Source organism: Cnephaeus nilssonii (assembly GCF_951640355.1).
Source record: "Cnephaeus nilssonii genome assembly, chromosome: 5".
NCBI classification, from domain to species: Eukaryota; Metazoa; Chordata; class Mammalia; order Chiroptera; family Vespertilionidae; genus Cnephaeus; species Cnephaeus nilssonii.
Genome location: NC_137076.1, coordinates 101,789,289 through 101,806,068, shown reverse-complemented (window position 1 = coordinate 101,806,068; position 16,780 = coordinate 101,789,289). Strand labels below are relative to the sequence as shown.

At 47.5% G+C, this 16,780-nt stretch overlaps 1 protein-coding gene across 1 annotated transcript in view; it reads left to right on the top strand.

Annotated features, from left to right (window-relative positions):
• Positions 1–16,780, top strand: part of SLIT3 (slit guidance ligand 3) — a 536,028-nt gene that overhangs the window by 88,255 nt on the left and 430,993 nt on the right. Inside the window, exon 4 of the mRNA XM_079771932.1 lies at positions 11,843–11,914. Within this exon, the coding sequence (XP_079628058.1) occupies positions 11,843–11,914 (72 nt within the window). The remainder of the gene's footprint in view (positions 1–11,842; positions 11,915–16,780) is intronic.

Genomic DNA, 16,780 nt, shown 5'->3' with positions numbered 1-16,780 from the left:
TCACATTTGAATGGATGTTCTAGTAGGTGTCATTATTCCTGTTTTTCACACAAAGAAACCACGAAGAAACCAAAACATGGAGAGGTTAAATCTTAAGGACACAGCTCATGTAGAGCTGGATTTAGAATCCAAGTATCCTATCCAACTCTCAGAATAAGGAGAACAGAATAGAGATCTTAGGGATCAGCTCATCCAACCCACTTATTCTTTTTGATTTCCATAGGAATCAAAGGCTCAGAGAGGTGCTTTGTTTTACACATAGCCCAGCCCCAGTCCAACTCATTACCTCTGTTTTCATCTGTTCTGGGTTCTTTAACAAAATACCACAGAGTTGGTAGCTTATAAACAACAGAAATTTATTTTTCACCCTTCTGGAGGTTGGGAAGTCCAAGATCAGGAAAAAGGGGCAAGGGAGCTCTCTAGAGCCTCTTTTATAAAGGCACTGATCCCATTCATGAGAGTTTTGCTCTCATGTCCTAATCAGCTCCCCAACGTCCCACCTTTTACTACCATCACTTGAGGGTTAAGATTTCAATATACCTGGTACAACTTTAGGGGGACACAGACATTCAGACCATAACAATCTCCCTTACTTTCTTTTTAAAAATATCTTTTTATTGATTTCATAGAGGAAAGGAGAGGGAGAGAGAGAGAAACATCAATGATGAGAGAGAATCATTGATCAGCTGCCTCCTGCACGCCCCCTACTGGGGATTGAGCCTGCAACCCAGGCATGTGCCCTAACCAGGAATTGAACCTCCTGGTTCATAGGTTGATGCTCAACCACTGAGCCATGCCGTCTGGGCCTCCCTTACTTTCTCAACCAACTTAGATTCCATGGCCCTTTTTCACAAATATTACATTCTCTCAACTCCCTTGTCCCTATCTTCCTCCATCATGCTTAACTGGAGAAGCCCTAATCTTGGTGCATTCAATCATGGGTTGTTTGCACCCTGTCACCAAGGCAACCTTGATGTGGCTGGAGAATAAACACATGCTTATGTGGACGAATCTCACAGCTCACAATCACTACCTTCAAGTGTGACTTTGTGCCTCCCACCAGCCCTCCAGCCTTTCCAGTTAGTTCACTCTCCTCCTCTTTCCTAGACAACTATTTTTCACTTTCTCTCCACAATCATCAAACACCTCATTCACCCCCCACCCAGTCTCTCCTGAGGATGTTGCTTCCTTTCTCACTGAGACAGTAGAAGTGGTCAGAAGAGACTTCCACAGACCACCACAAACATATCTGCCACACACTGTCCCTTAGCCTCTACCTCTCCTGCTATTCCCACAGATGATCTGTCTTTGGCCTTCTCAGAGGTCATTGCCATTCCTGTGCACTGGAATTTCCCGTCACCTATTCATGAGCCTCACTCTAAATGTTTTCCTGTTTTCAGGATCCCTCTTTTCAGCATATCAGCATGTTGCAATTTCCCTCATCTTAAAAAAGAAAAACAACAGAACATTTTTGACCCCATATTCCCTGCTGGCTATCAATAAAACCCTTCAAAATTATTATTTTCCCTTGATCTTCTCCTCCCACTCTTCCTTGAACCACTCCAGTTAATAGCTCAGGTCTACCTCTGTACGAGGCTACTCTTCCCAGGTCATAAATGAACTCCACATTGCTAGATCCAGTGCCATCCTCATCACAGCATTCAATAATCAACCACTCCCTCCCTCTGCCCTCGGGGCCTTTCTTACTTGACTCCCATACCTCTACTCTCTCTTGCTCCTCCTCCTACCATACTGACAACTGCTTCCTCCAACCTCTGGTCTCTAGTGCAGCCCAAGACTCAGTCCTTACTCCTCGTCCCTTCTTTTTTTCATCTCCCATGATGCCCACATCCAGGTTCGTGACTTTAAATACCATCTACATCTCTATCATGGTCATATCCCTGAAGTCAAGATTTGCTTATCCAATTGTCTATGAGGTCTCTACTTTTGGGTGTGTATAGGCATATCAAATATAACGTGTCCCCCCAAACCTACTCTATCCACAGTCCTCCTCCATCTCCAGTGACAATCATTCCAAAGTTTCATTCCTAAGCAGCATCAACTCTTAATACCCCTCTTTCTCCTACCTCACCTCCAGTCCATCATCAAATCCCGTAAGCTCTACCTTCAAAATACGTTCATCTTAACACCTCTGCAGCTGCCACCCTGGCAGTAGGATAAAGAGAATTCCCAGAGAAGGGAGGAGTATGTGCAAAACCCTGAGGCAGAGAGATGCAAGATGAGGTCCAGGAAAGACAGGCCTGACACTTGAGTCTTGGCCCCATTATAAAATGTGGGGTGAAGAGATCACATGGGGATCTGAGCTTTGCCACAGCCAAGTGGTCAGCTGTCTGGAATGCATCTGGCCAGCTCTGAAGGACGCACATGACTCTGTTAAATTGCATGTGCATTATGTTTGCCGTGCATGTTGCGTGTGTCTGTGCATTCACACACATGCATAAAAATGTGTTTTCTCCCACAGTAGACATGTTTTCCTGAAGTCTGAGCTCTCGGTGTACTAATGTAGTTCCATGTACAATCCAATGGGGGATCCCTAGAGACCCCTGCTCATACTTTAGTCCTAGATAAAGTAGCCTGTTGGTCACAGCCCCTGGGGTTCCTACATTGTTTTAGGAAAAAATGACTTAGGGCTTGTGTCCTGGAACAAGAGGACGCGCAGGGCCCTTGGCTCATTCCCTGCAAAGCCAGTAGCGTCCTGCTGCAGCTGCCCAGACAGGACCCCTGCCCCTCTTCCCCCACCCCCTGCTCTCCTCCTAGAAATCAAGGTCTTCTGGATCGTGTTTGGGCATAGAGCAGCAGCTGGGACAGGGGTCAGAGGCAAGGCAGGCTTGGGCCACTGGTCTGCTCTGCATTCCCCTTAACAACCGTGTAATTGGAGGAAAATTGGTCCAATGTGAGGTGCGGGAAAGTTCAAAAGGGTTGTTTAGAGGTCTTTGTGTTTGTTTTCTTTTCATGCCTGATCCTGTGTTGGATCCCAGCGAAGTGAGATCCCCGGCAAGCCCCGGAGCTCTCTAGAACTATGTATGTACAGCTAGGAACAAAGTCACCTGCAGGGGCTGGCTGGGACTGAGAATACCCTTGGTGAAGTTTTGCATGGACAGACCCTTTAGGTTGGAGAGGGAAACAAAGGTAAATGTTCTTAAGAGAGGGTTCAGGATTCCTCCTCCTGCCCTGGGGACAGTGATTTCCAGGGGCTTTCAGAGCCTTCTTCTGAAACCATTAAATGGGCTTTGGATAGTAAGGAGAAGGGGCACAGATTCAGTTTTCTAGTCTGCCTTAACTCAGTTTCTTCAGCTATAAAATAGGCAAATATTTGTCGTTGCTTGTCTTTCTCCTAGAATTGAAGCGAGGCCTCCCGGTCAACCAGGTTAAGGAAGAAGAATGATGAAGATGTTCAAAGCACATATTGTGGTGTCAGAGAGAGCTCTATCTAAACCTTATCTATTAGCTGTGTGACTTCAGACAAGTTTCATACCTTCTCTGTGCCTTACGTACATAATGTAAAATAATGACAATAACAATATTTACTTCAAGAGTCTCTTTAGGGTAAATTGAGATAATGTATAAAGCATCTCACACAGCACTTAGCACACCATATGTGCCCTATATTGACAGAAAAACAGACAAAAGGAACAAAAAGAACAAAAAGATCAAAATTATTGCTTTGGTGCTAAAGCAAGTAGGTTATTATGATAGTTCACACCAAATATTCAAGTGTCCCTGTGGATTTCCCATCTTCCTTTGCAGTTAGGCTTGGCCATGTGAATAGTTCTAGCCAATACACAGAGAGCAGAAGTGACATGCATCACTACTAGGTCAAGGAAGTTAAGAGCTGGTGTGGCTCCTTCCTCCATCTCTTCCTCAGGCACTTTAACCTTGGAGATCACAAGTTCTCTACAGCATCTTACCAGATGGAGCGAGTGTTTTATGTGAGTGTGGAATCTGTGTTAACCTGATGGAGATTTTGGAGTTCATTTGTTACTGCCAATAGTCTTGCTGACCAGCACAGTCATCTATGAAGGAGGAATAAATCTCCAGTATTTCTGACCTCCTGGAGCATCTAGGGATGATGATGATGATGATGATGATGATAGCAGCTGCAACAGCTACCATTTATTGAGTCTTTGAGAAACACAAAAAGCTCATTGCAGAGGTTAAACCATTCAGCCCTGTCAGGTATCTAATGAGATACTGTTTTGCTATTACATAATAATTGTGTTTCTAAAATAAACTTTAACTTATTTTTAAAAAGGATTCTCTTAAACAACTTCAATGAGGAGAAAACTGCATAGGGGCAGGAGTTTTAGACCATGACATCAAAGTTATTTCTCCTACAGAAATGTCAAAAATAAAGGTTTTTAATTGCTATTAGGACATTTTTAAGTTACTAATTAAAAATAACAGATTTTTAGAATTGGCATAAGCCAACCTAAATGTCATGGAGCAAATGCTGAATCCCGTGAAAGACAAGACTTAACTTGTTCCCAAACCATCAAAATAAATTGTGGCTTGGTGCTATTAAAAAGAAACCCCATTAGATCTCAATAAAACTACTATCAAAAAATAAAAATAAAAATTTAAAAAGGAAATCCTAATGGCACAGAAGAGCCAGTCACCCAACTAAAGTATTCGTGGGTGTGGAGGCACATAGGCGTTCTTCTCACACATGTGGGGACTATTTCCGAGGCCCACAGTGGTGAAAACCAACAAGCATCATAAATCAGGTTTCTTACTAGACTGATCAGGTTCCATCCCATTTGCATTATGAAAATTTTCATAGCAAGAGAATAACCTGATTTTGATTTGTCTGACTGGTGTGGAAACCAAGAAAATATGAGGCTGTCAGGTGCTAAGGCAAGCAACTGTGGAAACAGCCCCAAATTAGGGTTCTCTGCTCACAGAGTTCCCCAGATGTGACAACTGTACATCCTCACGCATGATGGCACCACCTCTGAGCTGGGATTTGAGGCCTCTGCAGTGTGGTTCTGCCTTTGTCCTGGACCCTACCATCATCCCTGGGCCTTCCCATCTGGAGTCCCAGCTCACAGGAAGCCTGAGGCCTCTTCATTCCCCCATGTGGGGGTTGGGGGGAGGGCAGAGTTTCTACTCTGAATAACAAAGTCAACTTGGCCCTCGTTGCTTAGACGGGTTGGTGTTTCTGAAAGTACCAGTAGACCAGGAAGTCATTCAGGCTGCCTAGGAGAGTTCCTAGCGAAGAAGACCCAATTGATTTCATTACTAAAGCAAACAATTCTGGTGACTTTGGGGCATCAGCACACTTTGACTTTCTCTTTCGCTCAGGCCCTAGAGAAAAGGAAGGGATTTGCCGTGTTGTGGTGCTTGGCCTGCTGCTGACATACCATGTCTCTTTCTATTCTGGAAGCCACTCACCCTACCCTAACCTAGTGAGGAGAAGCATTGAGCCCTGTCCTCTTCATGCCTGGCCTTTCAGTAAGGCCGATGAGTCTGGAAGCCCATTCTCTAAGAAGATTCTGGAGGTTGCAGACAGATTCAAGCACGTGGGCCCTGTGGGAGTCCTATGCATCTCCAAGCAGGTGGCTCCCTTCACCTAGCCCAGGAAGGGTATTGACTCTTCAGGCTCCCTTCTACTTTATGATTTATTCATGAAATTCAACGGGTCCTTATTGAAGCAAGGCCCCCTTGCTTGGCGAGGGCTGTGTCAGTTGAAGTTGGGACACCAAGCAGATTGTAGACGTATTTCCCACTCTCAAGGACTTTAAGAACATAATGGGAAGATGAGACCCACAATTGGGTCATAAATTGAGACAGTGTATAGGGTTAACTCAAATATCATCATTATCCATAGTAGTTAAGAGCACAGATTTAGTATCAGGTGTCTGGGTTCAAATCCCATCACCACCATTTCAGTCAAGTTTGACTTTGGGCAAGTCCCTTAACCTTCTTAGGCCTCTGTTTCCTGATTATGGGGTGACTAAGAGTACTAGCTCAGAGTGTTTCTGTGGGGAATTAATTAAGGTGGTAAAGTGAATAAAAATGCCTGGCTCATGGTCTTAGTGTTATTACTAGCTACTGCTATTAGTTGTCAGAACATATTTGAGAGACTCCTGCGACATAAAAATCTTGACTCTTCTGCATGGTAGTCCTCCCTTCTCTGTTTCTTTCAGCAGGGATAGGTAATTTCAATTGATCAGTTACCCAAGCGGAAGCCCCAGGGGTCACTTTTAGCACCTCCAGTTCTGTAACTCCCTCAACCCTCATGTGCATTCTGTCACAAAACCCTGTTGATTATGCATCATGTATATCTCCTGAACTCCAATACCACTCTCATCCTAACCAGGTCCTCACACAGCCACAGTGATTACTCAAGAGCTCTCTTGACTGGTCTCCTTGCTTCCACTTTCACCCTCTTTCAAAACAGGCTTACTGCTACTCAAGAGAACTTTCTAAAATCCAAACAGATTGTCATTCCCTTGCTCACCCCTTTTCTATGGCTCTCAGTAAACAGCCAAGCCCAGATCCTTTGTCATGACCCACAGGTGCCCTCGTGATGTGACCATTGTCTAGCTCTACAGCTGCATCCCTGTGTTTCTCAAGTCACCTGCTATTCCAGTAATGCAGGCCTGCTCCCCGAATGCTCCTCAGTCTCCTAGCCCTCCATGCCATGCACATACTGCCCTTGAGGTCTAGAACCTTCTTCCTTTCCTCCTGAAGAGTCACAATCATGCTTCATAAGTAAACTCTAAACCACTATCTTTGGGAAGCCTTCCTTCACTCAGGTCTGGGGTAGCCGCCCTTCCTCTGTGCTCCCACAAGAACTTTCCCACCAAGATCATGGTGTAACTTCTTGTTTTCATGTCTGTCTTCTCCACTGCCATCTGACATTCTTATTCGTCTGCATTTTATTCAGGCAGATGTTGGAAGGGGCTAAATTATATTAATTTTATACATTTATATTGAAAAGTGACTGCAGAGATGGATGGATATTAGATGGATAGATAAATGAATGGTTGGATAAGTGGGTGGGTGAGTGGATGTATGGATGGATGGACAGATAGCAGCTGGTTAAATGGATAAATTAATGGTTGGATGGTTGAATAGATAAATCAGTGAATGAATTCAACAAACCTAATTAGTGGCATAAACCTCTAATTAGATCTTACACCCAGGCACCTCCAGGAAGGTCATCAGCAGTACTGCAAACACAAGGCACTGTTTATTGTGTGTTTAAGCTTCCCAGTTCAGGCTGAAAAGCAGAGACCTTGCAACTAGCAGCCAGTGGGTTTTTGACGTTGTTCCAGCAAGAAAGCTGAGGAAGATGGGTTTTATCCCATCACTGACCTGGCCTGTGGCCCCTCTCCTGACCTCCTGAGGTCTGTCCTCATACCGGTCCCTTTCAGTTCTCTCCTCCATCCAGGCATCATGAGTTTATTTCCAGCTTGAACTACGGCAGGAGAAGTCCACCTCTGGGCCCAGGGTGACAGAGGAGTAGATGGCTTGAGTGGTGATGCGAAGGCGCCATGGCCAAAAGCCACTGTTGGCAGCCCAGTGATCACCTGTCCCTCTCGGGAGAAAGGCATTCTCCATTCTGTTCAGTTCCCTGTTCAGGAGCTGTTCTTAGAGCAGCCACACGAGAAGTGCACCTTAGACAGCTGGGAGCCTTCATCAGCTCTTCAAGGAAGACCTTTCTGGCCAGCGTGGTTCACTGAGTAAACATCACTTACTTCTCGAATTAAATACAAATGAAAAGGGGTGTGGAACTCTTTGTGATATGGAGAACCTGCATGCGGCCCGCCCACACCAAAGTGGAAAGACCCTGAGGCTCTGGGGAGAAGAGCCCAGCCCAGCCCGTCCGCCCTGCCTCCCTGGACTCCTCATTCAGGGTTTACGAAGAGGCAGGCAGAGCACAAATGGCTAAATTTGGTTGTGTTTTTATTTTTGTCCAGCCACAAATACCGGCAAAGAACTGAAAATGATTCCTTCCCTTCCTAGAGCCAAGCTGGTTTTATTTTTAGCTTCAACTCTGGTTTTGGGCTTTTCGCACACAGGCAGCAGTGGGCTGGATTTTAGGATTTTTGCCTAGACTGGCGTTTTGGTTGCCTGAGTGTAACTCTCACCAGGCTTCGTGTGGCTGTAACAATAGAGGGTGGTTTCAGAGGAAGCCACACAGAGACCCAATTCTGGCCTTAGGGACCTCCCTGCAAGAGAGTCCTGTTCAGGGAGGGAAATGCACTCAGGATGGATATCCAGGCTGGGATGGAAGAGGTGGCAACCCTGGATAAATGAGGGGGCGGGGGGAGAACAAAAAGGAAAGGGGAAGACAGCTGTGTTTGCTAAGTGGTTCAGAACCGGGGCGCTTGTCCAAATCCGCCTCCACCACTGCTGAGCACTGGCCTTCTGGAATGTGCTCAGCTTCTCTAGGCCTCAGATCTTATCAATGAGATGCGGATAATAATGACTCCTACTTCTGAGCTCTGCTGCCCATGATCCTGCACATCCAGCATGCAGCGTAGCATCTGACATGCAGTTAGGACTCCATAAGCCCCATTTTGATTGCTAACGCCTGCTAGCCACTATGTATACACTGTGTCATTAAGACTTTCTACAACCTTGCCCTGATCAGTGTGGTTCAGTTGATTGTCATTGCACATACTGAGAGGTCGCAGGTTCAATTCCCAGTAGGGACACATGCACAGGTTGTGGGCTCAATCCCTGGTAAGGGGCATGTGGGAGGCAACCAATGGATGTCTTTCTCTCTCTCTCACTCTCTTTCTCCCTCTCCCTTCTCTGTCTAAAATCCATCAAAAACATATTTTTTAAAAGACTTACAGAAACCCAGTGAATAGGGTTCTTTTTCAGGTGGAAAACCGAAGCTCAATGGGCTAGATAACCTTTCCCAAGTCCCATAGCAAGAACATGATATAACCAGACGTGAACCCTGCCCTAACCATTCCGTCATACGAACATGCCCTCTCCAGGACCAGTGCTCGCACGTGATTTAAAGGGACTTACCACTGACTCTATGGGCACTGTTCTAAATAAGGAACTAGATTCCCCTCATTCTGCTCTTCTCTGATCTCCCCCTTCCTTTACACTTTAGTGGGAGGAACACACAACGAGCAGATACCAGGAGTGATCCAAGAGCTCTGGTCCAATTCACAGGGACGGGAGGTGGGGTGGTGGCTGCCAGGCACTAGTGGGGGAGAACGGGGCCTTGTTTAATGGGTATAGCGTTTCAGTTTTATAAGACAAGAAAGTCCTGGAGATCTGTTGCACGAGAGTGTGAATATACTTAACACTACTGAACTGTACACTTAAAAATGGTTAAGATGGTGAACTTTATGTTCTGTGATTTGTTGTTTTTTACCACAACCTGAAAGAAAGAAAGAAAAAATTTAAAAGAGCCTGGATTGGTGCCAGGTGGGTGCTGGAAATATTGGGGGGAGCACTTTGTAAAGCATATGATTGCCTAAACACTATGCTGTACACCTGAAACTATGCCAAATAATATTGAATGTAAACTGTAATTGAAAAATAAAATTTAAACGTCTTAAAAAAAAATAAAGTGCAGCGGCAGGGGAGTCAGGCCGCCGATGGGGCAAGCGGGAAGGTGAGCGTTTCCAGTCCCGCTTCTGTCAGGCGCCTGGGGACAGCATCGCTGCTCACACCTGCCGCGCAGAGCGTGAAGCCCTCGGGCTGAGCAGCGCACTGCTGACAGCAGCCCTGTTCTTTGAGGTCATAAATGCTCCCCCCTCACATGCTTGGCCCTTTGTGACCTCCTTCTAGTCCCCTGTCCTTCTGAAGTCTTCAGCCATCACCTGGGATGAAAGGGGAAAATAGCAAAATCCCACTCGGGGAATATATCTGCTTGGTGCGGTGCGGGGAGCGTGGGCTTTGGGGTCAGTAAGTGAGAAGCAGCTCATTTTTCCATCCCCTCCAGTTTGCTTAGCCGGCAAATGGGAGACTACCGTTCCCCCAAGTAACCACATATACACTGTTCACTCTGAGTGGAGAGTTCAGCCAGGCTATGAACTGTCTTCTCCTCCAGGGAGTTCTGGGGGCTCAGGGGATGGAAGATTAGGGGACCCTGCTGAGGCATTCACAGACTTGACTGTGTAGAGATGCTAGGGCAGAGGCAGGGTAGGGAGCATGAGATCGGGTCTCCTTAGGTCCATGCTCCCAGGAGAGCAGCCTGCATGGAGGCGACCACAAGGCTCGGTGTCCCTCGGAAACTCAGACGCCTTATTTTCTGTGGCTTTAGCGCGGCCCATTCCCAGGGGAGAGTGTAGCTCTGCTGCCACCATCCAACAAGGGGCATCCCGCCTGGGCAGAGTTTTACCTCCCGCCACACTGCCCACCTAGACCGCGGTCCCTGACCCAGGGCCAACTGTGCCATGAGGCATGGTGGGGACAGTGCCCAGGGTTAGCAATACTTTTAGGGACCCATGAAAATGTCTTAATTTATTCTAAACTTAGAAGAAAAAATATGAGCTTTCAGATCAGAGTACATGTTATAATATAGAATACTAATATATTTGTTTTTATATCAACATAGTAGCAAAACAATATATATGTATAATATGTATATGTATGTGTATATATACACATAGGTGTACATACATATCTGTGTGTGTGTGTATATATGTATATACACTAGAGGCCCAGTGCATGAAATTTGTGTGTGTGTGTGTGTAGGGGGGAGGTTCTCAGCCCACCTGCACCCTCTCCAATTCGGGACCCCTCGGGGGATGTCCGACAGCCTCTCGCAATCTGGGACCACTGGCTCCTAACTGCTTGCCTGCCTGCCTGATCGCCCCTAACTGCTTCCCTGCTGGCCTGATCGCCCTTAACTGCCTCTGCTTCGCCCCGCATGCGGGACACAGGAGGACTGTGGGTGGGCTGCTTCACCCGGGCCGCAGCTGCAGGCACCTGGGACCGCAGGCAGGTGGCTTGTCTCTCTCCTGGGCCGCAGGCACAGCCGCTGGTGCCCAGGACCATGGGGCAGGCGGCTTGTCCCTCTCCCATGCTGCAGCCTGGCTAGTCCCCATTCCTCTCTCAGGAGCTCACTTGTGCCTGGCTGGTCCCCATTCCTCTCTCCCCAGTGTTGAGTGTCTGAGCCCTTATGGGGTGACAGCTTGAGGGCGTGATGACCATTTGCATATTAGCTCTTTATTATATAGGATTTGTTTGTTTGTTTGTTTGTTTGTTTGTTTATGGAGGAAGGTGCCCACAAAGGCAAAAGTGCCGAGGGCCCACAAAAGTCAAATGCAGCGCTGCCTTGCTCTGGTCCGAAGAGCCAGGCTGGCAGGGATTCACTTGGGCCCCTGAATCCATGATGATCTTCCTCACCCTCTTCACTGTTCCTATAGCAACTGCGGTCTATCCCTCCCCCCTCACCACTTAGGATCTGGAATATTTTCTGTTATGTTATTTCTTTTTAGGGACCCATTTCACACGCCAGTTCCGTCACTTGGCTATAGCTATCTGGAGCATGTGGTGAGAAAAATTCAAGAGGCTTGTCTGGGGTCCGTGGGAAAGAATGTTGTGAACCATTAGTGGTGTCTCTCCTAAGCTTGTGATGGGGAGGGTCAGGACGCATGCTCTGTCCTTGCTTACCAAGGACCTTTGCCTTATATCTCCAACTTGATGGACCACAAGCTCCGCAAGGTGGAGTTTGCCTTACACATGCTGAGCGTCCCACATCCACTGATCTAGAAAGTCTCCTAATACCTATTGATTGATTGATTGATTGATTGATTGATTGAAGTAATGTCTGTGAATAACACATTTGATCCAATTTAATGCCCCCTTGATATGCTTTCATTCTTTTTTTCCTCTTTAGGCGTCTGAACAAGAATAAGCTCCAAGTCCTTCCAGAACTGCTTTTCCAGAGCACGCCGAAGCTCACCAGACTGTGAGTAGAGTGGAACTGTGTTCTCTTGCCTGGCTTTGGTTATGTGGAGAATGTGGCTGCCTTCATGTGTGGAGCCCCAGGCCGCGCGGAACTTGGTTATTAGGCCTCACTCAGGGGGACTTGGAGCAGAGTATCCGTGTGCTGTGCCCACAGTCCCCTCCAGGCCCCATTTCCTTACCCCCTTCCTTCAGAGGTTGGTGGCCTATGTGGCCACTGGGGGCAGGCAGCAGTGGTAGTGTCCCAAGGGGCATGGGTTTGGACTTAGCATTTCAATGTCACCACCTTGCTGGTTAGACCAGTCCTGCCTGCTGCCTGCTGCCTGCTTCCCACCATTGCCAGTCGGAGGGCCGGGCCCTGGGTCTGGAGGCCTGTGATTTTGTGGGCAAAGAAACACCTTGAGTTTTGCTTTGTCTTCTGGAATGGTCCAGGATATCCTGAGGAGGGAAGAGTTGGAGATGCCTCTGTGCATTTGTTCAGCGTGAGTTTGGAAGCTCAGGAGCCAGAGATACACATCAAGAAGGGGATTGTGATTCACGTGCAGTGGGTGTGAGGCAGGTGCTAATTATTGGCAGTGAACAGCCCCATGGCTTTGAGCTGAAAGTTCTGCTCGCATTGACTAGGGTATGTTATGGGGTGAACCGGGTTGCCCAGGGCTTGCCTGTCTGAATGGAGCTGCGCCATGTCTGGCTGCTTAGCAGGCAGGCAGTGAAATTTACAGCCTGGCCGGGGAGACTCTAACTTTACTGGGGAGGTGCCAGAGTGGTGGCCACCATTCCCATTTGCAATGGCTGTGTGTTTAATACCTACTTGTGCAGTCAAACAATGCATATAGTTTCCGGGATAAATTGGGAAATATGAAACACATGTTGGTGTGTGCACTTAAGAATGAGTTCTGAGTTAGGAATCTCTATCTCTATCTACATGTTACGCACAGCAAGACTATATACATAAATGTATTTTAAAGGGCTCTTTGTTGGGACAAGAACAAGCTTTGGCTGGTGTGGTATCTCCTGCTGTGTATTCCATTTCCCTCGCTCAGTCCACTTGGCCGACTTTGCTGAATGTGGGGCAGGTTATGCCTCTCTTTCTGCTCTTTAACTCCGCACCCACTTTTATGGGCGTGAGGGTGGACCAAGTGCAATGTGTGTCTAGCAGGACTGAATAAGCAATACCAAGTGGACACACAGAAAAATCACCCTGATTTTGAATTTCCTCTCCTCGGCGTAGTTCTTCCCTGAAAGGCTCCCCTGATAGCCTTCTCTCCACCCAGCAACGCATCGTGCCTTATCCACCTGCCCTAGCTAAATAGTGCGAACTATCAGCCACTCAGCTGTGATCTCAGCATCACTTTCTAGGTATACAGAGGTGCTTGGTGCTGGGGCTGCTGGGAGGCTTTGAGCGAGTGGGACCTGAGTGTTCTAGTAACTGCAGGATGTCGGGGGCTGGTATCTTGCTCACGGGACCTGTAATCTCCACACCGTCAGGTGATGCCCATATTGTGCAGGGCTTGTCTTGATCCGGGCAGAGGAGGCATTCTGGGCAATGATAACTTGTTTCTGAGCTCCTGGGGGCCACACCCCGGCAGGCAGCAAGGTACTGTCCTAACTGCCACTTTCTGAAAGAGGTTGGGAGAGTCACTTTCTCTTCTGTGTCTAAGTATGCTCATCAGGAAAAAGGAGACACACCCTCCTCTTCTACCTACCTCACCAGGAGCTGTAAGTATCCAACGAAGTAATGGTGTGTGTGTGTGTTTGTGTGTTTTCTAGGGTTAAAGTGCTGTCTGAGTATAATCACCAAGATAACTATTGTTCCTCCTACAACTCCCATTTTCCCAGCCTCGGTTTCTGACCTTGTTTCTCGGGGAGCCGTGAAGAAACTAGGAGTTGCTATGAACACTGACAGACATTGCCCTGAGCTTTTTCTTCAAGCCAGAGAGCTGCCCCAGGAAGGCAGGGATGATGTCTGACTCACTTCGGTATCCATCCTGCTCCAGATCCCGACCAGGCCGAGGGTGACACTCCTGAATGGTGGGTGGACAGATGAGTGGTACAGGCCGAAGGGTATAAACGGTGCTCTCAGGGGAGCTCTGGTGCTTTTAGCTGCCATTCACTCCCGCACTCACTCACGTATTCAGTAGGATTGTCTCGGTGCTTGTTCCAGCCTGACATCGGCCGTGGGTATTGAACTGGGGACATGAAGGATGCCCAGTTCTCTGTGCCCGTCATGACACAGTCTGAATGGCTGCCAGAAAGCTAAGAGCTAAATAAATTATTTTTCATTGAAGCAGCTATATTAACCTGGGTTTGGGCTATAATCAGCAATCCCGTTTTCTCTCTGGGCTTGATCTTTGATTTTTCTTAATGGCCCTATTGTGTCTTTGTCTTATTTTGTCAGCCACTCCAGGGCCTTTTTGGAAGTAAGCAGGGTACAAATTATAAATCAATAAATGTGCAATCATGAGTGCGGATACATATGCCACTGGCTCTGTTTGAAAAGAGCACTGCCTCTCAATAGCCATTTTCTGGGGATGCTAAACGTGGGTACAATGTGGCTGTCCCGTCTGTGTGCATGTGAGATGTGATGCAATCCGGACGCACCCTTTCTTATTAGATCTATAGACAAAAACTGCTTAGTATTCAATGTTTTAAAAAAAAACTTTTGGAAAGGCTATGGACATGTAATTAAACATGTTTTGAGTGTTGATAGTAAAGAGAAATAATCTCTATTGAGAACCTTTGCTACTATAACAGTAATACTAACTAGTAAGTGACAGAAATGCGACTAAAGTTAGTCTAACCCACGGAGGAAATATATTAGTTCATATGCCTGAGGAGTCCACTGGTAGTGGCGGGGGGTTCAGGGGGGCTTTAGGAACAACTGGACCCAGGGGCTCGTTGATGTTATTGGACTTCACCTCCCTCTCCCCATCCCTTGGAACAGCACGCATGATGGCAGCCCAAAGCAGAAGACGCCGAGGGGCCTCCCCTATGCCCGGGGTGGGGAGGGTGCCCGGGGGGTGTAGTCCTGCAGATTGCTTAACTTGGTCACATGTCCATGTTGCAATGAGGTGCTGTGCTCTGGGTGAAGATGTCTGGGTCACCTTGTTTGGGGAGGAGAGTGTGCAGGGCCTGGGAACAGGTTTCTTGGAGGAAAGAATGCTTCTGTTACAGAAGACAGGGGGAGGGATGCGCACTGGAAAGCAACAGACACCTACAAGTGTGCTGAATATCTACTCTGTGCGGTTCCCCAGGCTTCAATTGAGGGCTCCGGCCCCTCACCACAACTCTTCACAATAATAATCGCAGCAAGCACATGGAGTGCCAGGGGCTGCTCTGAGCACTTTACAGCTCACTCATCTGAGACTCCGAACAACCCTGTAGGGTAGGTACTATGATTATTACTATCCCATAGATGTGAAACTCATGCTCAAGAGGTTAAAGAAATTGCCCAATATCATACAACTCCTTAGTGACAGAACCAGGAATCAAATCTAGGTAATCTGACCCCGACTCTGTGCTTTTCTCGACTAGAATCAGCTCCTGCCTCCATACTCCCATTTCATAGATGAGAAAACTAGAGCTCAGAGTTTAAATTACTTTCCCATATTTCTAAGAATCAGTGCTACACTGGGCACTCTGCCTCAATGCCGAGACTTAACATTCACACCAGTCCTGCAAAGAGAATCATTATTAAATCTATTTCCAAAGCTCATATCCCTATATTCCCTAAATTGCTATAACCAGATACAATGGAATGAAGGACTTGAATGCATGCCTGTGTCTCTGCAAAGCCCTTCAGTCTTCCACCAGGCCACACTGCCATGCTGACCACCGTGGAGAGCCGAAGTTAGGCTACAAAGGATTGATAATGGGTGGAACTGTCATAAATCCCAGGCCTTGGCTGGCTCCCCCTCCCCACCCCCACCCCCCTCACACACACACCCTCAGACCCAGCGCCACCTGATCCGTTGACTCCTGTGTATATTAGTGCATCTCTGGCCATGGAATGAGAGAGCATGGGAGTGCCCTGGGATTCAGGTAACACTGCATGACCAGCAGGGTCTTGGTCCTGCCTCAGGCACTCATTAGCTCCCTCCCATCCTGATTTAGATCAAAATGTTCTCAACTTTGGGGACTGTACTTCTGCGCTTGCAGGTTCGCTACCGGCTCCTGACCAAGAGCTGAGCGTAAGAGAGGGCAGTAAAGTGAAAGGGTTAAGGGGCTGCCAATTATGTGCTGCGAGACTGGGCAAGTTCCCTAACCTCTCTGGGTCTCGGGTCCCTCATCAGTGAAACAGACAATCATAGAAGCTACTCTTCTGTGTTGCGGTGAGGATGAGTGGAAATAACCATGCACAGTCTTTGCCAGAGCTTGTAGCACATAGCAAGTGCTTAGGGAGAGATGACTGCGGTTAACTTTCGCTAGCTGGCTGATGGAGCGGTGCGTATGCTGGGGCTTTGGCATCTGTGCTTTCAACGTTTCAGCACCTGGCAAAGAATTCAAGCTCCCAAACAGAAGAGGGTTGAGGGAAGCACTGCACTTGGGGTGGGGAAGTTCCTGGTCCTCATGGCGGCTCTGCCTCCCACAGCTGTGTGGCCTCAGGCACGTTACTTCACCTCTCTGGGCCTCCGTGGTCTCATCTAGAGAGGACGGGCTGGAGCGTGATCTATTACATGGGCTATCGGTTATTAATTGTTTTGTGCATCCCCTTCCAGCTTTCTTTTTCACCTGCACATGAAAGAGGAAGGGAAGGATTGCTGGCTATTTGGAGGTTAAGCAGTTAACGTTGCTAGAAATACTTTAGCAGGAGCAGAAGACAAGGTGAAAACAGCGATTAAGCCCTTCTGCATCTCACCAGCTTAGAGAG